Source organism: Macaca mulatta, chromosome 2, assembly GCF_049350105.2.
Source record: "Macaca mulatta isolate MMU2019108-1 chromosome 2, T2T-MMU8v2.0, whole genome shotgun sequence".
In the NCBI taxonomy this organism is placed as follows: domain Eukaryota; kingdom Metazoa; phylum Chordata; class Mammalia; order Primates; family Cercopithecidae; genus Macaca; species Macaca mulatta.
The window spans coordinates 174989127-175013494 of NC_133407.1; the positions used below are offsets into that span (position 1 = coordinate 174989127).

A 24368-nucleotide genomic window follows, 5' to 3' on the forward strand; every position below is an offset into this window, starting at 1 on the left:
CGAAACGAAACAAAACAAAACAAAAAAACCCACAAGAGCTTCTTTAAGAACTCTGATGTCACATATGTAAAACATATCACAGATTACATTCAACCGTGGAGACACTTGCTAACATCTCTAAAACTAATATGCATTAAGGAAGAGGGAAAGATTACCTTGCTGCCATGTGAGTCACCCTGGCAAGCTGATTGAGACATTCCTTTTCAGTCTGCTCTAGATGAAGCAAACCAAAATCCCTACGACACTGTAAGAAATACACCTACAGGTTTTTGAGAGAAAGAGAAAGAAGTTGAAGGTGTGCTTGTAAAGGAACATTCTCTTCTCAATCATCTCAAGTAAATTTAAAGCTATTTCTCAATTTCTTCCAATAGCATCTAGGTTCCTTGACCATTCAAGATACATCACAAAAGCTTTTAAATCTAATTTCTAATTTCTTTATTTAATGGTTACTAGGTTGGTAAACATTCTAGAGCATGGCTTTTCAAATGTGTACTCACACTGGAATCATCTCAGAAACTTTAAAAAATGGTGCCTTCGTCCCAGATATTCTAATTTGATTGATACTGGGTATAGCTTGGGCATTGGCATTTTTAAAAGCTCTCTGGTAATTCTAACATGCAGTAGTTTGAGAACACTCCTGTTATCTATTTTTTTGGTCATTGATGAAGAGGTAATAAGAAGATCATACAGAAAGATACAAATGGGCTTAGGAGATTACGTAGTTCAGTGTCTCTCCCGTAGCAGGAATCCTTTCCATATCACTACTTGTATTCATTTAGCTTCTGTTTTTTACTACTAAACACTCAGTATTCACTAAAATACACTGTTGGACAGCATTAAGTATTAGAAAGTTCTTTCTTTCTAAAATTAATAATAGAAGCACAAAGAAACTTACTGATTAAAAACAATAAAAAACACTGCATACAAACTTGAGCTTTTAAAGTAATCTGAACTTTTTCTTTTGTTAAAGCTAGTATCCCAACAGTATTCTTCATGGATTTTTGGTTCAGATACTACTTCTTGGTTGCTGACTTCCAGGATCCCAAGTACTCTGCTAGAGAACAAAGCTTACCCATGACAGGTGGAAGGTTGGTGGTGCTTTTAATGTCAGCGAGCTCTCCAAAAATGTGAATCTTATTGTGTATCAAGTTTTGTTATGTATATATAAAAATTACATACACACATACAATCATATTTCTTTTGAGAGACCCTAGTTGTGTGGTGGTCTAACTTAGAAAAATTTGGGTAACTTTACTGCAGTCTGAAAAGTTCGGTTTTTTATATTCAGGTGTATGACGTGTATGTATTTTTGTAAGATCTATATTGGAAGTAGCAAACGAAGATATTGTGGCAGCAATAAAACGTTATTATTAGAAGTTTGGCTTAGTGACTTGGCTTCATCGGAATTTCCCCAAGATGTCTGTATTTGCTTTACATACTGTAATAGACCAATTTCTTCAAGTCATTGGGGGGAAACAACATAAGATCATCAAAACTGTAGTATTCACACATGATATGCCAATGAGTCAAAAAAGCACAAGACTTTGAGCTGTATTTTCCTGGCTGATACTAAGATGTCTTATTTCTGTTTATACAAAAAACAATCTTTTAAAAATTCTTTAGTATGATGGTATACAAGTAGAAGTTTTCCCCTCACCCCATACCCCTGTCCCCGTTTTGTTTTGTTTTTACCTCCGCTGTTAAAGCTCTGCTAGTTTCTGCATTCAGTTTGCTTATGTATGTTTTCATTGTGCTTTCCAGATTATGTTTTTCCACTTCCCACTGAGATCTGAAATACATGATCATTAAAGACTCTGCAATATTACATCAAGCACAGCCTTTTTCATCTAATTCAGGAGGAAGAAAGATAAGTTATACAATCAGTAGGAAATTATTTCTTGGAGAAGTATATATAGCACATAGAAATAAGAGAGGATATTGTTCAATCCCTATTGTTATTCTTTACTATCAAGAGTATAGAAGTTTTAAAGCTATCAGGGTAGAGGTTATGATTCAAAACTTGGCTCTTAAATCAAGTTGTCTGAGGATGAATCTTAGCTCCACAACTTATTAAATGTAAAACCCCTGGGCAAGTACAATAAACTGAATGTTTGGGTACCCCCAAAACTCATATGTAGAATCTTAACCCCCAAAGTGATGGTATTAGGAGGTGGTGTCTTTGGGAGATGATCAGTCATGAGGGCGGAACTATAATGAATGGAATTAATGCCCTTTTTAAAAAGGCTTGAGAGCGCTCCCTTGCCTGCCTTCTGCTATGTGAAGTTACAGTGGGAAGACGGCTGTCTATGAGGAAGTGGATCCTCACCAGATACCAAATAGGCTGCTACCTTGATCTTGGACTTCCCAGCTTCCAGAACTGTGAGAGATACAATTCTATTTTTATAAGCCACCCAATCAATGGTATTTTGATAGAACAGTTCAACCTAAGACAGCAAGCTATTTAATTTCTCTATACCTCAGTTTCCTCACATGTAAAAATCAGGAAAATGGAAAAAACGGTACTACTTAAAGAGCTGTTGTGAAAATTAATTCAGATAATATAAAGCACTTTGTGTTTGGCACATAATAAGCACCAAATAAATGTTAGCTACTATCTTGATTAATAAGTTCTACATAAAATTTCTATAAGCTTTTTTGTTATCTCAACGATAGTAACCACACAGGTTTTTATTATACCTGTCATTAAGTGAAGTCACTGCATTAAAATATATGACTGGTTCTTTCAGTGCTCACATTCAACATTTTCAGTGCTCACATTCAGTGCTTACATTCAACAATGAAAGCAAACCCTATAGTTTGAGAGGGAAGGAGGGAGATGATGGTAAAGACATTGTTTATGAAGGACATTAGGGAAATGGTTACCTATGAGGTTCCTTTTTTTTCTATCCCATCTCAGCTTCCTACACTTGAGTCCCAGAATTCTATAAACATACAAACCAAATTCTAAATTTAATGAAAACAATTAATTGAAAATACAGCATTATAATAGAGACTGTCACAAAGGCCGTCATTGATGTTTTATTATTAGAAACACTTGGATACTTGAGGACCTAACAAACATTGATGAGAAACTTGGTAACAGTATATTATAAATATCACTAAGGTTAGACTTTTTTGAGGAGAAAAAAATAAAATATTCAAGCAGATATATTAACATAAAAGGAATTATTATACCACTAAATATCATGTAAAATTTGCCTAAAAGAAAAAAATTACAAATTGGACTTCATCAAATTAAGTTTTGTGCTTTAAATGACATCAAGAAAATGAAAAGGCAACCCACAGAATGAGAGTATTTGAAAATCATGTATCTGATAAGGGACTTGTATCTGATAAGGGACAAGAACTCTTAAAACTCAACAATAAAAAGACAATCTAATTTTTTAAATGGGCAAAGGATTTGAATAGACATTTCTCCAAGAAGATACATAACTGGTCAATAAGCACATGAAAAGATGCTCAACATAATCAGTGGGAAAATGCAAATCAAAACCACATTTATATACTGCTTCACACATAATACAATCGGTAAAATAAAGACGTAATCTAACATGTATAAGAAATGTTGATCAGAATGTGGAGAAACTGAAACCCTCATACACTGTTTATAGGATTAAAAAATGGTGCAGCTACTTGGAAAACAGTTTGGCAATTCCTCAAAAAGTTAAACATAAAGTTTACTGATCACCAAGCAATTCTACTCCTTGGTACATACCCAAGAAATACAAAAACATGTTCACAAATCTGTATGTAAATATTGATAACAGTATTTATAATAGCCAAACAATGGAAACAAGCCAAATGTCCATCAACTGATGAAAAATAAAATAAGATATAGCCAAGGAATGGAATATTATTTATCCATAAAAAGGTATGAGTAATGATACATGCTACAACATGGGTGAATTTTGAAAATATGTTAAGTGAAAAATGTTACTCACAAGAGGCTACATATTATGTGATCCAATTTATATGAAATGTTCAGAAGAGGCAAATCCATACAGACAGAAAATAAATTAGTGGTTGCCAGAAGCTGGAGGAGGGGAGAATAGGGAATGACATCTAATGGGCTTCTTTTTTGGGGTGACAAAAATGTTCTGGAAATAGTGGTGATGACTGTAAACCTCTGTGAATATTCTAAATCAATAAATTGTATATTTTTACAGAGATAATTTTATGCTATATGAAATGGATTTCAAAAAAGTGTTATTAAAAAAATTACCCACAGGCAAAATAGATGAGTAAGAATAAAACTTGGCCAGTTACATAAAGCAGTCACATCTAATAGTATTGACTGGGGTAACTCTTAAGATCTAGTCTCTGGCAGTAGTTTGTTCTAGGACTGTAACGCTGCTGATACAGATTCTTCTAGCAGTTTTCTAGAGTCAAAGCTAAAGTGACCATACCTCCCTATTTGCCTAAGATACCCCCAGTTTACACCTTTTGTCCCAGTGTATTATTAATACTGTTCAACATCAGTCTCAAAAGTATGCCAGTTTGAAAGATAAATAACATCGATATGCCAGTCAGAAAGTGTTCAGTGAAATACAGTTTAGAGAGAGTGCACCCAAAGAAAAAGCTAAGTTTGTACCTTTTCATAGAAAGTTGCTCTTTAAGGTTCTTGATTTCATTATCTTTAGCATGGATTTGACGCTGTAATCTAAGCAAACAAGCAAGAAAGTCAAAAGATGTTAGAAATTATTTGTTGTTAACACAGTCAGAACAGCTCTAACTACAGCTGTGGAGGAGACAAAGTATGTCCATTTGGTGCCACAAATCTTGAGCCTGAATACAACTGAACTCCTAGAACTGGTCCTTTTGAAATGTATCTTGTTTCTGATGTCTGATTTACTGACTTCCCAAAGAGAGGGGAACTAAGTTCTAATTCAGTAAATTAGAAAGCAAAAGAGAAGTGTTATCTTGCATCCTAAGTGCAGTGACTTGGAAAAATGTTTTTAGCTCTTCATGCTTCAGCTTACCTACTAGAAAACAAGAGATGGTATCTTCTGATTTTCTAAGCCTGTTGTGAGATTAAGAACTTTAAGTTCCTTAAAGTGGTATTATATCAAGTCATGCAAATTATGAAAGATTTAAGGTCTAAAGGAAATCAAACCTTAAATATTGAAGTGATGAGGCTATGTGTAAATGCAAATTAAAACTATGAATTATCACCTGGGGGTCACTCACATGATCTTATCATGGAAAGAATGGGTAAAAATTTTGTATAAATCAGAATCTATAGCCTGTGATCAGCTTCAAAATTAATATGTAAGAAACTAAGAGAAACGCAAATACTTTTGGGTTGACATATATTCACATACCGTTTCTGATGTTCCTCCCTTATGCTGCTGTATCTTTTCACAACCAAGCTTTTACATAAACCTAGTAATTAACTTCAATATGAAAAGATTTATAATAAAAACACATTTCTCTTTAAGTCTCTAATGTATTTAAACTCGGGATAAATAGAATAATTTTGGTTAATATAAATTATTGGAATAATAAGTCTTTGAAATGATGACTTTAATGTTGGATGGATTGCTCACTACTAGATTTCAGAGACTACCCATTCACCTTTACTCTAAGCTTCTTAGAAGACTTAGAGACTTATAGGTAATGCTCTGTTGGTCTGAGAATGCAGTGAAAAGAAACCAGGTCTCTTTCTGTACAAAAGAGGTCATGTTCTCAAGTGAAATATTAAGAAATATAAGCTTTGTTAGTGTAATATATAGGAATACGTTGACAGAGTTGAAAAGCAGTTAAAATTTGTAAGACTGACATCTCATTTGCCTTTGTATACTTCCATTACTTCAATATTCTACCCAACTCTAGTTTAGAGTGGGCAATAATAGTTGACATAACTAGTGGGGAATTCAGAACACCTAGACTCTTAAATAATAGAGGATAAGGTAGGCATAGTTCTTACTATCCAGCTCAGATAAGAGCCAGCTACATATGTTCAGGCAGTCCTAACTTCTCAGTCTTTTTCTCATGTTTAATATAACAGGATGAAATTACTAGATTTTCTTTCTAAAAAATCTAAAGTTCTCAAGTTAACTCTAGCTGACTATCAAGTTTTATTATAGACTGTTGACAGCAGTTTCTTGACATATGATTAACTGCTTATTGCAGTTTATCCAAAGTAAGTCACTTCCATAAAATTTTCTTTGTTAACACTTCAACTATCATCAACAAATATTTGCCAAACATTTACTGCACACATCAAATTGAATTAGACCAAAAAAACCCACACCATTTTTGCTTTCTAATCTCCATATTCCAAGATCAAAGAAGCCAACATTTACAATTAAAGAATATTTATATTTTATCACATACTCTTGGGCAATGTTCAGATGAATTACACGAAGAAAACGTTCAAAAGCTTATCTGAGAACACAGAGTAGTCATTATGTCCATTCTGCTTTGATGCCCTGTCTTTTCTTCCATCTCATCCCACCTAACCTTCAATGCCTAGGTTCAGTACTGTGTCTTTAATAAAGTTCTTCATTGAAAGAAGTTCCTGATCACAACAATCAAAAGTATTCTCTCTACCCTACAAAACTTCCACTAAGTATACTCTTGTTTGACAGTTATTCATTGTTTTTTAAAAGTTAACTTTTTATTTTGAGATAATTGTAAGTTCACATGCAAGTACAAGAAATAATACACAAAGAACCCATGAATCCTTTCCCTGATTTCTCCCAATGGTAAAATCTTGCAAAACTACTGTATAATACCCTAACCAGAATATTGATGGTGATAGAGTCAAGATACTGAACCGTTCTATCACCACAGGGATCTTTCATTTTGCCCTTTTAAAGCCACAACCACTTCCCTTCCACTCTCATTCCCTTCTTATAACCTTGGAACCACTAATCTGTTTTCCATTTTTATAATTTTGTCATTTCAAGAATGTTCAGCAAATAGAAACATATATAAGCTTTTGGAACTGGCTTTTTTCATTCAGCATAATTCTCTGATGTCTGCAGTGTTTGTAGTATTTGCAGTGATATCACTGTTTCATTCTGGATGGTAGTAATTTATGTCTTTTCTTTTATGTTGTCAGTCTTGCTAGAGGTTTGTCAATTTTATTGACCTTTTCAAAGATACAGCTTTTTGTTTCATGGATTTTCTCTACTATTTTTCTTTTTCCAACTCATTCTTTCTTAGTTTCGTTTTTTTTTTTTTTTTTTTTTGAAATGGGGCTTCACTATGTTGCCCATGCTGAACTGTAACTCCTGGGTTCAAGCAATCCTCCCATCTCAGCCTCTCAAGTAGCTGGGACTACAGGTGTGCACCACTGCATCCTGCTTCTATTATTTCTAATCTTTGTAATTTATTTCCTCCTGCAAGCTTTGAGTCTATTTTGGTTTTCTTTTTCTGGGATCTTGGAAGTGAGAGCTTGGATTATCCACTAAAGACTTTTCTCTTTCTAATGTGTATATTTAGTGTTATAATCTTCTCAGCACTGCCTCAGCTGTGTGGCACAAATTTTGACATACTGTATTTTCATATAAATTCAATGTATTTTGTTTCTCTTGAGATCTCTTCTTTGACCCATGGATTATTTAGACATGGGTTGTGTAGTTTCCAGGCCTTTGGAGGTTTCTTGGTATCTCCCCGTTGATGTCTAATTTGACTCCATTGTGACCTGAGAACATGCTTTGCATGATTTCAACTCTTAAATTTGTTGTTGAGGTTTGTTTTATGGCCCAGAATACTGTCTATCTTGGTAGATACATCCTGTGGTCACTTGAAAGTATGTGTATTCTACTGTTATCTGGGGTGTTCTATAAATATCAATTAGGTCCTGCTGGTTGATGGTGGTTATTGAGGTCTTCTATATCCTTGTTGATTTTCTGTTTAGTAGTACTATCAATTGAGAGTGGAGTTTGAAGCGTTCAATTATAATGGTAAACTTTTTCATTTCTTCTTTCAGTTCTATCAGGTTTTACTTCATGTGTTTTGAGGCTGTTTTTCGTACATATACCTTGAGGTTCTTGTGGATTGATCCTTTTATCATTAGGTAATGTCCCTCTTTGTGTCCAACAGTCTTCTTTCTTCTGAAATCCATTTAATCTGATTTTAATATAGCCACTCTTACATTTTTTCATAAACGTCTGCAGGATATATCCTTAGCTTTATTCTCATTTAGGTCCCTTTACCCTCCTCACTTTTTGAATATATTGTTGTGTGTCTTCTACATACATTGAATTCCACGAGATGGTGTTAAAATTTTTGCTTCAACCATCAAATATGGTTTAAGAAATTAATAAACAGTAGGAAACTTATTATTTATCTTACTCTTTACTCATTCTGATGGTCTTCTTTCCTTTCTGAAGTTTCAAGCTTCTACTATATATATATTTTTAAAGTTTAGAGACCTTCCTACAGCCATTCTTTAATGGTAGGCTATGTGAATTTGCTAGCAATAAATTCTTATAATTTTCCATCATCTGAGACTGTTTTTATTTTCTTCTATTCCTACACAGTATTTTTGCTAAATACAGGATTCATGGTTCTGCTCTTTTCTTTCGGTAACTGAATAAACTGCCACTTCATTCTGGCCTTCATGGTTTCAAATGAAAAATCTGTTGTCATTCAAATTACTGTTCTCATAAGTAATGTTTTTCTCTGCCTGTTTTCAAGTCTTTTCTTTGTCTTTTGTTTTCAGAAGTTAAGTTATGATGTGTCTTAGCATGGATTTGAGTTTTTGCTATTTGGGGTTCACTTAGTTTTTGAATTTGTAAATTTATAAATTTCATCAAATTTAGGAAATTTTCAGTATTTCTTTGAATACTTTTTCAGTCTCTCATTCTGCTCTCTTTTTGAAATTCCAGTGACAAGTACTTTAGTTCTTTTGTTATTGGCTCAAAGGTCCTTTAGACTCTTTTTAATTTTTTTCCCCCAGTCTATTTTCTCTTTTTTCTTTAGATTGAGTTCATTCTACTCATCTGTCCCCAAGTTCACTGATTCAATCCTCGGTCATCTCCACTTTACTAGTGATTATATCCAGCAAGTTTTAATTTCAATCACTGTATTTTCTAGTATATAATTTCCATTCTTTATTATAACTTATTTCCTTCCTGAGATATTCTAGGTTTTCATTTGTTTCAAGATTTTGTTGAAGCATTTTTATGATGGTTGCTTTAAAATCCTTGTCAGATAATTCAAATATCTGAATAATATTAATATTGTCATTTGTTGGTCTTTTGTCTTTCTTGTCTTAATTTCCTGGTTCTTGGTATGATCTATGTTTTCTAATGTAGCCTAGATATTTTGAATATTATGAGACTCTGGGTTCTATTTAATCTTCCTATTTTTAGCAGGCAGTCTCCTGTTGAGGTATAATGTAAAAGCCAAGGAGGTGTGTATGCATGGCTTTGCACTGAGCTCTACCAAATGCACCCCAGGAAAAGTGGGCACTGACTCACACTGCCTCAATGCAGATGAGAGTGTACAAGTTCAGCTCCCCTCCCAGCCCAACTGACACGTTCCCATGAAAGTGGAGCACCAGCTCACACTGCCTTTTTGCCTCCAAGTGGAAAATAAGATCAGCTCCTTGCTGGGCCCTGCTGACATTAGGAAAGGAGAAAGCAAAGGACTGACTTGCAGTACTTTGTTGCTGCAGGGTAGAAGCAGAAGTTCAGCTCCCTGTTGTGCCCTTCTGGCACCAGCTGAGGGAAGGGGGTAAAAGGGAATGCCAACTAGCCCCATGGGTGAAGTCTTAATTCCTAGTGAGAGGGAGTAAGGATGAAGCTAGTATTGATTAGCTTTGTCTCAGACTGGCTTAAGTAACCTTGGTGCTGGGTAGCAGTAGAGGTTCAGCTTTCAGCTGGACCACACTGACACATCCTGGCAGAGGAATTAAAGCACTGTCTCCTTTTCCCCAGTGGAACTTGGAAGTCAGCTGCTTGCTTAGTACTGCCAACACTACCCCAACAGGAAAATAGGATTGCTGCTACTTACTTAGGTGGGAGAATCAGCGTGTACTGCCTACTTCCAAGGGGTGGTGTGGGGCCACTGGTGTGTGGCTGCAGTAGGGTGGGTATTGTCAAAAAGCCTTTCTATTGTTATAATTTCATTTTACTGATCCTTTGGCTAGAAGGGACAGGCTTTTCTAGAGTTTTTCTCCCCTTGTGCTTATTAGCAATTCTAGGTTGAAGGCTTACAAAGTGTCCCGAGATATACGGAAGGCAGAGAGAAAATTTACTGCCAGCTCATTCCTCAAGTCTCAATGTCTTTAGACAGCATGCTTTCTTATTCCATCTTCTAGAGCGTCTCTATGCTTGTCTGTTTCGTTACATCCAGGGTGTTAAAGTTTCAACAAGAAACAGCTGTAAGGAATGGGACTATACATCTTGGTGGACCTGGAAGTCTCTGTTTTATGTAATTTTATCCTTACATGTTAATCTACACTCTCCATTAGATCATAATGAATGTCTCACACATCTTGGTATCTTCTACATGTGGCTTCCATAAGTTTTCTAATATAGTAGGCCCTTGATGTTTGGTGAATGTCCAACACGAAATGTTCATTTTTGTGAAGACATATGCATCACCTAAAGTGGACTGCTTATAGCCTCAAGCATATAGAGTGAGTGCATGGATCCGTGGTCAAGAGTTGTGGAGGGGTATCTTCAGATGGAAGAGAGGTAGCTCATCTGCATTGATGGCATTGCTTTTCTAATCTCTGATATTATATGACATATTTCTGGATTGGTCATCCAGATGAAGTTCTGAATGCTGAAGTACAGTTTCTTTCTTTCTTTTTTTTTTTGTTTTTTTTGTGAGTTTTGCTCTTGTTCCCCAGACTGGAGTGCAATGGCATGATCTCAGCTCACCACAACCTCTGCCTTCTGGGTTCAAGCAATTCTCCTGCCTCAGCCTCCCAAGTAGCTGGGATTACAGGCATATACCACCACACCTGGCTAATTTTGTATTTTTAGTAGAGATGGGGTTTCTCCATGTTGGTCAGGCTGGTCTTAAACTCCAACCTCAAGTGATCCACCCGCCTCAGCCTCCCAAAGTGCTGGGATTACAGGCGTGAGCCACCGCGTCCAACCTAAAGTACAGTTTCTTAAATCATCGCGGCCAGCTTCATTTGTCTAAGTTTTCTTAAGTCCTCACAGCCTTCTGAACTTGAAGGATCTCTCTAACTTTAGTCAGGATAAGTCTGACAATGTTTGTGAGCGAAATTATGTTGTCAGAACTATGGCATCTAGTTCTTCCTGATAACCCCTTCATGTGGTAGATATAATATATGAAAGAAAAATTAAGACCTAAATCTCTGGCAAATATTTCCCCAATTTTATAAGAAATATCTTGGACTCTCCACTCAAAGACATTCAAAGCACTTGTCTATTCTCCCTATCAGCTTTCTAGAAACCGCAATGGATTTTAAACTAGACTTCTTGGATGGCTGGTGTCTTATGGTATTACTGTTTATTAAAATAATGTGCTACAAACTATGCTACTATTTAAACAAATACAGGTTGGAAGCAGTGATTAGTACAAAAAGAACAAAGCAGGTTACTAATTTTTCCCTAAGTCAGTCAGAATTTTTTATCTGAAGGCATTTAATACTTCAGGTTTAGGAGAAAAGAGATTGGGGTAAGGAGGGAAAAAGTCTCCCCCAATCAATCAAACAAACATAAAGATTTGTTTTCAATCTCGCAGGCTTAGAACAGAAATGAGAGACCAACATAAAAATACACTCAACTGATTCCTTGGTGTCTTTAAGAAATGTACTCATATACTATAAAGAAACAGCCAATCATTGGTCACATTTTTACAAATTAGAGTCATGACCTGAAAGTTAATTATTTTTCTCATGTAATTCTATTATCTTCACACTTGTTCAGCCAATACATGAAAAGTTTGATATATAGTGTGAGCAGCTGCCTATTTCTCAATCCAGTTGGCAAGACAAAATACGGTTGGTTTTTAAACAAATGCAGTCTTGTGGTTAGAATGCCTAATGTGTAGTCACAGTGCCATCTAGTGGTTACGCAGGGATTAACTATTAAAGATATGGAACAAACCCAGAATTTCCCTTTATCAAAAGACTTACACTTACTTGGAAACCTTATTGATTCCAAAAGCCACTTGTTGATTAAGAGACGCGATAATTTTGTCTTTCTTTTTCATCTGCATTTGGTTTTCTTGCCACCGAAAAGTCACTGTTCTCAACTGTCTTTTGAAATCCTGATCAATAAAAAATATTATTTCAGATAATTACGTTCAAGTCACCAGAAATTGAAAGAAAAAAGCAAACAAACTAAATTCTTTTCAAACAGAAAGCACCAGTAAGTGTAATATTTGAAATACTTCTCACTTCCCTCAGATCTAATGGCAAAAATACTTACTTCACACTGATAGTGCAATTTATAAAGCTGCCTTTGACGAGCAAGCCTTTCCTTTTCAGTTTCTCCATAGTCTGTAGTGACTTTGCCAGCTGAGCCCTATTGAGCAAAGGAAATATGCATGTATTATTTTCCTCTAAAAAAAATCAGTAATATTTTAGATATCCGAAAGGGATTTCAAGTTGCCATCTAACTCCTTTCATGTTTTTTGTCTCAAGTCAAACACCCAATTTAGATAAACCCACCTCCCGTCAATTACAGCATTTAATAAACAGTACCAGTTACTTCCCTGTTGCTGCTACTGCTGGATACCACTACCTGCATGCTTACCTTTTCTTTAGCATTTTCTTTGTAATGCTTTTATGTTGTAAGAACCAAATGACATAGGCAGTCATTATTTTCATTTTAGAGATGATAAAATAGTGAGTAACTTGCCCCAAATCACATAGACAGTAAGTGGAGGGGCCTGCATTCTAAGGCAGTCTTAATTGCCCACGCACTTACTTATTACACGGTATCATTTGAGTTTAATGTTCTATTTATCTACTAGATTGTAAATATTATCCATAGATTGTAGAGACTCTGTCTTAGCATAGCTCTTGACACAATATGCAGATGATAAACAGGTTTTATGAATAAACTTTTTTAAAGATATGTGACATTTTAATTCTATCTTTTGAGTTCCCATAGTCTCATGGCTATAAAATGAAAACCAGAGATCTCATATTTAAACTGTAGTGTGATATCCAGAGCTAAGAATATGTCATTTCAGTTAAAATGTACATATTCTAATTAGGAGAAAAAAAGGTATGACAATTATATGAATGTTGTACTATCAGCCAGGGAATCATTTGCACTAACTGTACCCTTAGACAATGAGGATTCCTACATATTACATACCACTATATTTAAACAGCAGAGCAGGTTATCATTGAATTCTCATTAGTAGGTAAAAAAAATTGTTTTTAAAAAAATTATTTCATTTGCTGTTGAGCACTTAAATCGTGTTCACATGCCTCTTCACATACAGGTACATCATTCCAAGCAGTGACTACTACCAGGAATGGAGCCAGAAAAAAAATGATTATACATCAATATTTTTTGTAGATGTTTCACTGTAACAATCATATTTAATTTTTAAAAATGAAAGCAGCTTTATATTACAAAACTATTTTTCTCATGACATGTAATCTAGTAGGATTATGCTAGTCTTTTTTTTCCCTTTGTGGTATTTGAAAAACCTTTGCAAGAAATGCATTTGTAATTAACTTTGCCCTATATTTAAAGCCAGGAAATGGTTTGAGGGCTAAAGTGAAGTTTCCAGCTCCTAGGGGTTCTTTGTTTTCTTATTCTATTTTCCTTCATATATCCCTCCTTACCTTTTATGTTTTTCTCTTTCTCCTCACAAACAGTATAAACCACTGGGCTTTTCAAAGGGTCTTGCTGTTTAAAGAGTCACAGGAAAAACTCTAGATAACAAATGAATCTAAAAGAAGGCAGGCACCCTCTCTAATCATACTTACCTGCTCTATCATGTCCAGAATATGCAATTCATCCAGGCTGTAGAACTTGTCTTCCATTGCAGAATCCTCTTGAACATCATTTGCATCATCTTTTATAGGTCTACTGACTGAGTGTGGATTTGCTTGTTCTTTCTTCAACTGCTCTTCCTTTTCTACCATATATGGGCTGTAGTGGTGACATAATCAATGTGAGCTTTTACAATTGTATAGTGATTTTCATCTAAGCTATTGCTTCCAAAGAGTATTATACTGGTTTCATAAGATGCTCAGCATTAGAAGGGTTCATGACCAAAGAAAGTTTGGATAGTATTCATACTGAGTCTTTCTTTTGAAGATTCATATGAATATTAGCATATTTAAAGTAGCACTCAATCAAGGTACCTATTTAATTCTGTTCATGCCACTGTTTTCAAGAATTATGACACTACAGAGTTCACTTTACAAATTATAACTAGTAACATCAGTTCCTTTAGAAAACAGTACTTTCAGGAATATTGGCAAGCATTTCCACATCTGCTGTATTACTTTACCATAATAACATTATTTGTTCCCCCTTAATTTTCTTGACAAGTAGGTTAGTTTAAGCAACTTCAGTGATTAGGTCCAATGTACGTTTAAATAGAGAGTTGAAAACAGCAATATAAAATAGACTGTGAAATGGAGGTTTCTTTTGTAACAGAACTTTTAACAAGAACTACAGTAATAACATGGATTTCAGTAACTACACTACTGAGACCACTTTTAAAAAATGAAAATACTATATATATATATACAATGGCAATTAACCAATTTCTACACTTTTTTTCTAAAATTTAATTGCATGCTACTGTCCTTTCACTTGGCCTACTACTTAGTAGCTCTAAATTTCCTTTCTAATCTCTTTGAATGGCAACAAGAAATAGGAGTATTTTTACTTAGAGTGTGATATGACTCAATTTAACTAGTGAATAGAAACTCTAGGGATACATTATTACTTTTTTAGAACACTTCTGAGATCTAGAAAACAATGAAATGTAATGCTTGTGGAATAATTCATAAAATACTATATAAGCAGTAATTAGGTATTACTGAGGTATTCTAGAGTGACCCAAACATTCTGAAAAGTTCGATGAAATCAATTGCTTGTGTAGACCACCGATTCTTAAACTCAATTACTTTTCTACGCTACCTGAAGAGCTTTTAAAAATTAAATGTTTCCAGGCACCCCTACAACTGTAAAAATATAAATGAATTTGTGTTTTTGAAAAGTTCACTAAGATTATTCCTAAATTTTTTAAAGTACACTCAGGCATTGCTTAACAACAAGGATACTTTCTGAGAAATGTGTTGTTAAGCGCTTTTGTCGTAACATATCATAGAGTGTTATTACACAAAACTAGATGGTATAGCCTACTACACACATATTGCTCCGAGGCTACAAACCTGTTATAACATATTATAACATATTACTGTACTGAATATGACAGGCAGTTGTAACAAGTATTTCTGTATTTAAACGTATCTAACATAGAAAAATTACAGTAAAAATACAATATAAAACATAAAATATTGTATACCTGTATAGGGCATTTACCATGAATGGAGCTTGTAGGACTGGACGGTGCTCTGGGTGAGTCAGTGAATGAGTGGTGAGTACTATATACTACTGTAGACTTTATAATAAATACCACAAACTTAGGCTACACTAAATTTATAAAAAGTAAAGTAATAGCACTACAATGTTATGATAGCTACACCACTACTAGGCAATAGGAATTTTTCAGCTTCATTATAATTTTATGGGACCAACATCATACCTGAGGTCTGTCCTTGATCAAAATGTTGTTATGCAGTACAAGACTACACAGTAACAGCATTGAGATAATATAGGAAAATGTTCATATTTTTAAGATGTAAACTGAAGAATGAAGGGGTGAAATTACAAGGATGTTTGGGATTGAAAACACTTCAATAGAGAACAAAATGTCAAAGGAAGTATGAAACAAATGTGAAAAACATAGATAACTGTTGAATCAGAGTTATAGGTATATATGTTATTATATATATACCATTCTCTTTACTTTTTGTGTATATTTGAAAATTCTCATTTAAAGACAAAGCTTTCTAGATGATCTGATCATTATCCAGATTTGGATCCACTGTGTAAGCAAGATGAGCAAAGTGATTGATGACATTGTTTTATCTTTATTAAGCTATATTTATGGCATTTAGACACAGCCTAAAAACAAAACAAAACTATTGCTCCAGTGGTTCAACTTGTTGCCAAAGAAAGTGAAAACCCATTTTAAATGATGAACTATTTTATATATTAAGTGGATCACATTAATTGAAAATATCAACAAGAAATGATAGCTTTAAAGTTAACAAAATATGTTCTTGCTGCTGTTTTAAAGATATCTTACTTTATGTCCTCAGAATTCTCCAAAGTCACTACTATTCAATTAACTAACTTTTTGGTAGGAATAATGATCTCTTCATTAGACTGTCTCCATCCCTTCCTTCATCTACTACACTGTTATTAATCATGCACAATACATGCAAAATACAGTGATTATTTTGCCATTAAAATGTTTCCATTAAAGGTTCAAAATTCACTGTGAATAACTGGATTAAAAAAATGCACGTTAAGTCTTAAAAACAACAAAGCCAAACTTTTTGGTAAAAGGGGTTACTGGGACATAACAAAACTAGATGGTATAACTTACTACACGCCTAGGCTATATGGCATAACCTATTGCTCCTAGGCTACAAACCTAGGAGTGATGCATCCTTTAGAATTAGGTCTTAGTTGAGATTTGGTCTAGACTACAATGTCTAGACTAAAATACAGTCCAACTACAATGTAGACTATATTTTAAAACGACTCAAGTAGCCTTATAGAAAAATGGTAGGAGGTTCTATTCTTCCAAAGCAAATGATAATTAAACGTTAAATGATCATTTAACTTTTTTGTTACTTCCTATAAAAAAGCAGCAACTTATTAATTATTAAGACAAGGAACTATCCTTCTTCTCTTAGAAAACTTCTAAAAGGAAGGAAGCTTGTGTCGTATTAGGAAAGTATGCCTTAAAAATACTAAGAAAAACTTAAAAACTAAATAAACTAATACTTACACTTGGTCTTCTTTTGAGTCTTTATTCTGAAAAATAACCTAAGAATTAGTAATCTATATCAACTATATCAAAACAACATAATGTAATATAATTACATTTAGGTCAGTGTTTCTCAAAAAATTTTTGATCATAACTAAAGAAATATATATCATGATATCATATGCACTTACACATATACTTTTATACCTAAGTATAAAACTGAAATATAAGTTTCATGAAATAAAACTTACTCATATTGTATGTGATGAACTCTAGTATTTTTTTATTCCTATTTATTTTATTTCCTTTTTTTAAAATGGCAGCTGTGATCTACTAAATTTGTCTTATAATCTACTACTGAGTCTTGAAACATGACTTCAAAATCACTGATTCAGATGAGAGGTGAGTATTGGAGATGTGTTTGTACCTACTAATATATCTTTGGACACAATGTATATAATTCCAATTTATTCCTACACTAACTACAAAGGTTCTTGAAAACCTATATATAAGGAGAAATCAGACAGATACATTAAGAATCTCACAGAAAAGGAAGTGTTAAGATCACATTTGAAAAAATTCCTAAAGTCCTAAATTTCATGTTCATTAAAATAAAACTATAAAGGCAGCATACCAAATAAAGGTAGTATCAATGGCATTTAACATGCATTAAACTATGAGTATTATGGTACTAATTTCTACCATCTCTTGCATACAAGAAACTTCAGGGTCTCCTTCTCTATAGATACAATGCTGTATGTACAAATTTGTTTAGCTTTCTTGTCTGTATACTAAGATTTTTGTGTTTCAGTGTCTGTCCTTATGCTTAATGTCCAGTAATATCCAGTACCAATTTGATTCTATGTTTTAGAATTATTGACTCCTGCCTTTGCTCTAGTGTACTTGAATACCTGAGTTGAAAAGACTTTTGATTGTTCACAATAAACACATCTAGCATAATGGATTATTTCTCAAATTCCCTTTTGGCTCTTCCCACGACAACTTCATGCATGAATGTATCAGCCTCGAATGGCTGATACATTCATTGGCATAAAGTGAGATTGGCCAAGGTCACCCGATTTGATGAGCTGGATTTATTTCCTGTCACGTTTCCTTTTTCCCAACACTTCATCACAGGTCTTCTCTTCTTTTGCCCAACTTAACCCTAAGTGGAGGATGTGAGGATCTTATTAACCCCCAAAAGAGTAATTTATAATTTGGATATATTAGAAGCCAAATACTAAATACTTAACTGAAGAAAGGGAACATATAGAGTAGCTACAAAGTTCCTATATATACTAGTTAGAAGTTATCTGTACTGCCCCTCTATTTGCTATACAAATTTTACTTTTCCTTCATATTCTTTCAGAGAGTCCCTGATAGGTATTTTTAGGATGTAAGTCAGACATATTATGTAATAAAATAAGTAAAAGAGGACACAGTTTCACTCATGGAGACTTTGTCAGCACTGTAGAACACAAGCAAATTTCTACATGCTAGAATTTTTCATGAGAACTTCTGATTAGAGAGTTTGGTTGATTTTACTTTTTTTTTTTTTTGAGACGGAGTCAGTCTCCCTCTGGTTGACTTCACTTTTTATAACTGGTTGCTCTGCGCTATAACTAGACAATACTTGTGCCTACAATACAGTAACTGATTATTTGAATAAGACTATTCCATATGAAGTAATAATATGCATAAATTTTTAGCATTTCATAGGTCCTAGGACATTTTTTAGGTCCCACTTTAAAATTTAGGTAAAAGATATAAGATCTCTCTTTTAATGTCCAAATTTTATCTTGATAAAATTATCTTACTTTCAGAAAGTATTTCAACTTCACTTAATAATATAAATTGAAGAAAACCTTAGGATGTTAAAGAAACAAAAGTTCCTAGATACTGGCTGACATTTAATTTAAAAAATTAATATTACTAGTCACGAATTCTTGAGTGGTGTAATTATATTTATAGTAACAAATATATTATTTCTAGTTGTGTTTGTTACCTTTTTAATTTCAATTTGAAGTAGAAATGGGATTTTAACTAAAATTTGAGAACTTGAGCATTACCATATTTTAATTTTATGGCAGTAAAGGCAAGACACAGTATATGCCCTTGCAACTTAGTTTGGTGGTTTGACAGCTGTGAATTTACTTGGACAGTTTTATGTAGTATTAGACACATGACTTACCAATACTTTGGCAAAAATTAAAAATATCATCAAAATAACAGATTAGTTTGTTTTATCAGATAAGAACTGTCTAAAAGTAAGGAAAAATCTCCATACTCATGTCTTTAAAAAATAAAATTTAACTTTCATAACTTTTAAGTAAAATAAATTATAATAAATGATTGTTAAATATAACAATGATATTTTACTTATCAGATTCGAATATAAATTCTTTTCTAAATCTTGACTTCATGAGTATTTTACAAATTCATCTTCAGTGTCTTAAGTTTCATTAATGATTACAATTCGTTTACACTTTCCAATGACTAACAACATGGGCTTACCAGATTGTGGTTGGGCAAATATCCTCATTCAATTTATAATATACAGAATATATCAAGATTTTAAAAATATTTTTCAGGCTAGAAAACAATGTATTTTCACCACAAAGTTGCATAACATGGTGGTTAGCTATATGCTTGATTACAAAAAGACATGTGGCTTTCCCTTATAGTTTTCCTAGCAATTAAGAGACTCACTGCTAAAACTGTGCTAGATACTGACTTGTATCTAGCAACTGACAAATATCAAAAAAGCAGCAATGCAAGAGGTTTGTATTTGTACCTTTTTGTGCACATTATTGCATTTTTGGCATAGTCTCAGACAAAAAGAAAAAAATCAAGATTTCTTAAAAGTTTTGAAAGCTGCTTCTAAACATATCAATAAAGATACGACAAAGAGCTGTTCTTAAAACAATGAGTACTCATTTTAAAAATAAGTGGTATGTAGAAATTAATGAAATTTTCATGTGACTAATTCAGTCTATATTTATATATGCAAATATATAAATTACAATTTAGGGAAATATGAAATACAATTTCATACTTCAGAATCATTCAGGATATAACATATGCAGACTTCTCTATAATCATATATTCAGTAAGCTATTGAATCATTTGTGCTATATGTCTATTTGAACTAATTTAAGTTCTAACAATGAATTCATGTATTTAATCAAGTGTTCATAATCAGTTATTATAATGCTATTATAGTCTCTTACCTTTTTATTCTTAGTCTTTTTCTTTTTCCTTTGTTTACTCTTAACCTAGTAGATAAAAAATTATTAAATATGTAATTCAAATTGTTCAATGGGTTATTTTGCAAAATATATCTCCTCTAACCACTAAGATCTTTTGTTTTCTAATATTATAGATATTTCTTTCTAGATTCTATGGAAACAATTATTTTTGTTTTTATCATTTTTATCTTAATCCTAGTTTTCTGTCCTTAAATAATCACTGATGAATAAAGGAACGACACATCATGTCAATAAGTAGGTTACTAATAAAAGTTCACAGATGCTCACTTACACACATGGATGTGAGTAACAAAGGAGGAAGGCACTTTTTAAAAAGCAACATATTCATGCCTATAAGATGAAAGATCTAAGAAGAATTTAGTGACTATATAATAACCATTACCACTTATTTGTAAAGAAATATGGAGATTCCATTCTGGATTATTTACATTCTACCTCTGCACAAATGGTTTTGAAATATCCCACTTTTCTCTTCCTTTCTTCCCTCTCTATTTTAGACTATACTTTCTTCTACTTTCTAATACCTTCCCACATCCACTTCAATTGGGATTAAAAAAAAATTACAATCTAGCATAATGCTTGCCACGTAAGTATTTAAGAAATGATGGCAAAATAAATGGTTATGGCAGGAAAGATTATGGAAGGAAGTACTGAGGAAAGGACCATTCCAATTCAAGCTCTATATAAACACTATGAAAATATAAGCTAAAATTATCTGGGATGCTTTAAGTACAGCACATGCAACAAATTAAAGGCCCAGAATAAGTTCTTCTAACTCAAATATTAATGAGAGCTTATACTTCCTGGAGATCTTTAAGAGATTCTGTTGAAGATTCACTGGGTATTGAGGCCCCATCTTTATTAAGTTCTGCAAACTGTATTTCAGGGTTTGATTTCACATTTATATTGTACTCCATGAGAGGTGGACTTAGTTCTTCTTCCTCATTCTGTAACTCTTCTATTTCAATACCTAAACATTAAAGACAAAATTCTCAAAATCTAGATGAAAGCAATTTCAGCTTCTTATCAATATTAAAATGTTTGCCAAAAAAGCAACATTCACAAAATAGAAATAAAAGATATCTTACTCTTTTCAATTACTCGATGAAAATGTGATGTTCATTTATCAATTACCAAATAATATGTGCAAACACCAGTCTGGAACTAACCAATATGAACCTGAGTGCTATGTTACCTACTGGAATCTTAGGTAGACTCTAGATAATAGATACTGTAGAACTTAACTAGACTCTAAATACTAACATTTTGCATGTTCTGACTTTGATCCTATTAATACTTCAACTCGTATTATTTTAGCACATACATCTGAAATATAAAGAATAAGAAGATAGAAGATCTATTTTTTCTGTTTTCTTTCTTTTTCATAAGAGGGGTGTGAGCCCCCTATTACGTGATCTTTTCTTTGAGACTTTGCTCCTTGATACTGGCCCAGAGACTCAGTCTCAAAACTTGTGGACTTTGTCTGACTGGTCTCTGAGAGTCCAGCATTTTATCCCAAACGAATCTGTGGTGGTATATTTTTAAGTATAATTTTAATTGAAGAATATTAATTACACTTAAAAAAACAACAGCACAAAAATGGAAATAAAAAAATTACAACTTATCACCTGGCAAAAAAAGTATATAGCTATAAACAGACAGACAGACTAAATGAAGTTATACGCGCTAAACACCAAACAGAGAAAGCGGGAAGGTATTTTTGCCTGCTGAAGTTTCTGTGACTAAAACGTTAGAACATAATCTTTGGGAAAATCCTGGAGCACATGCACTAAGCCAAAGGCAGAATAAAACTCATTCTTGATTCAGCAGACCAGGGGTGATTTGATCACATGATTTTCCAATTTCTTTTTTTTTTTTTTTGGAGACTGAGTCTTGCTCTGTCACCCAAGCTGGAGTGCAGTGGCATGATCTTGGCTCACTGCAACCTCTGCCTTCTGCATTCAAGCGATTATTCCTGTCTCAGCCTCCTGAGTAGCTGGGACTACAGGCACCAGCCACCACACCTGGCTAATTTTTGTATTTTTAGTAGAGATGGGGTTTCACCATGTTGGCCAGGATGGTCTCAATCTCCTGACCTTGTGATCCACCTGCCTCAGCCTCCTAAAGTACAGGGATTATGGGCGTGAGCCATTGCGCCTGGCCCAAGTTCTTCACAATTATAGTTTATCATTTAGTTTATTTGATCAAATAAAAATTCCATTGGTATCTCGTTAAGTCATTTTACACATTTTAGTTTTAAATATATTTACTTAAAATACTTAAAATATACATTTTATTTTTAAATATACTTACGCTGACTGCCTGTTATTGACTGTAGAGCAATTCCTATAATACATAAAGAAAAATTTTAGATGTACAATTGTAAATGCAACAAATGAATGTCTGGCTAGGATTAAGAAAAGGCAGAATATTTTTATATTGCACCAATTTATTCTATAAGTAACTGGAAAAATAACCAGCTTTGCTCATCAATTCAGTTTAGACAAGACACAATCTTTAGATTATCACATAAAGGTTATAAATCCATGATTAGAGAAAAAAAAAGTAAACAAAAATGTGGTATCACAGATAAAGCCTAGAACACAAGCACTTTAAACCAAGCGACAAATACTTATGTTTACAGTCTAAGGCCATGAAACAATAGTTAATTACACAGCAAACCTCCATTGAAAGTTGGGACCTTTTTAGCAATCTGATTTATCCAGATCAGCACTTGCTCTCCTTGCCCATTAATACTGAGCACTACAATGTATATCAGGCTGTGTTAAGCTCCAGAGATTGAATGGTGAAGAAAAAAAGGACAATCTTCATGGAGATTTAGTGGGATGATGGATGTTAATCAAATTATCAGATATCCAAATAAAAAGCAACTATAATAGCTGAGGAAAGAAATATAAGATGGTAAGAAAGCCTCTAGTAAAGGGACTTGACCAATAAGCTCTTCTGACTGCTTGAGTAAGAACTGCTTAAAATACCTTGAATTGAATGGGTGCTCAAAACTCTTTCTCAAATACTCTATTCTCATGTATCACTTAAAATCCTAATAGAGTAAATGTATTTTTTAAAACCCTAATTTATAAGTCAAAAATTCTTGCCTGACTTTCTTATATATCAAACTCAGTGTCCTCTTCTTTCATTCTTTGATTATGCAAGAAAACAAAGGTATTCCAGAGCCTTAGTAAATACCAAGACTGAAATTGGGCACAGCAATTATCTCTGAAGAAAACCTGGACCAGTTCACTAGAAACGTGTACAGCTGTATGTTTATATAGCATCAGTGTGGTCATCAGTTGTTCATTGGGCTGTAAATTACTTGGGACCAGGAAGTCATCCTGAATAGCACAGCAGGGTTTCAGAGATGTTGTCATGCCTTGAACTCTGCTTTCCGAAAGAATAGCTGAGAAGGTATCCTGAGATGTGGGAGAGGAGGTCTGAAGTCTTTTCCATATCAACAGACAAGTTGGGGAATGGCCAATACAAACACTTGCATGAATGTTACTTGATTTTTAAAATTACCTACAGCCAACGAATAGCTGCTAAAATTGTAAACTAAACAAGGTTCTGCTAGAAAGTAGAAGAAACATATATCCACACTGTCTAAACGAACATCTTTGAAACCACACAGTACCTATATGTCATGGTTTTAGACTTTACTAATTTTGGAGAATAAAACTCCACTTAATGTGATAAAACTCTACTTAAAAGTCTTCAACGATTTCTGTCTGAACAATGCAAACTCCTCAATGTGACAAAAAAATCCTCTTGAATGTACCTTATGAACTCTCCCCTAATCTCAATAAAGCCAACCTTTTTTAGTTGCCTGCAGTATATTTTTATGTTTCTATACGTTTATTTTTGTCTCCCTCTGAAACATCCTTCTCAATCTTTTTCACCTGGCTAACTTTTGCACACCATTAATAGTTCTTTAACAATCACACTCTCCAGAAAGCTTTTTTGGACTCCTTCAGCCTAGGATTTCCCATGGTATTCTGGAAACATCTCTAGCACTATAATTTCTATTACCCTCCTGATGAGTCTATTTTCCCAAAACCATGAGCTCACTGAATCTCTTGCCCT

At 33.7% G+C, this 24368-nt stretch overlaps 1 protein-coding gene across 14 annotated transcripts in view; it reads right to left on the minus strand.

Annotated features, from left to right (window-relative positions):
- The window catches only part of DZIP3 (DAZ interacting zinc finger protein 3), a 97919-nt gene that overhangs the window by 18817 nt on the left and 54734 nt on the right, over positions 1–24368 (minus strand). For all 14 annotated transcript variants that reach the window (XR_013414583.1, XM_077994298.1, XM_077994296.1 and 11 more), the window contains 10 exons: positions 22584–22616; positions 21071–21240; positions 20232–20276; positions 17023–17048; positions 13910–14075; positions 12390–12485; positions 12101–12228; positions 4613–4681; positions 1693–1789; positions 156–259 (listed from right to left, as the gene is read on the minus strand). Coding sequence is in view for 13 of the 14 variants with exons in the window: in XM_077994298.1 (XP_077850424.1) it covers positions 156–259; positions 1693–1789; positions 4613–4681; positions 12101–12228; positions 12390–12485; positions 13910–14075; positions 17023–17048; positions 20232–20276; positions 21071–21240; positions 22584–22616 (934 nt within the window). In the remaining variant the exon portion in view is untranslated. The remainder of the gene's footprint in view (positions 1–155; positions 260–1692; positions 1790–4612; positions 4682–12100; positions 12229–12389; positions 12486–13909; positions 14076–17022; positions 17049–20231; positions 20277–21070; positions 21241–22583; positions 22617–24368) is intronic.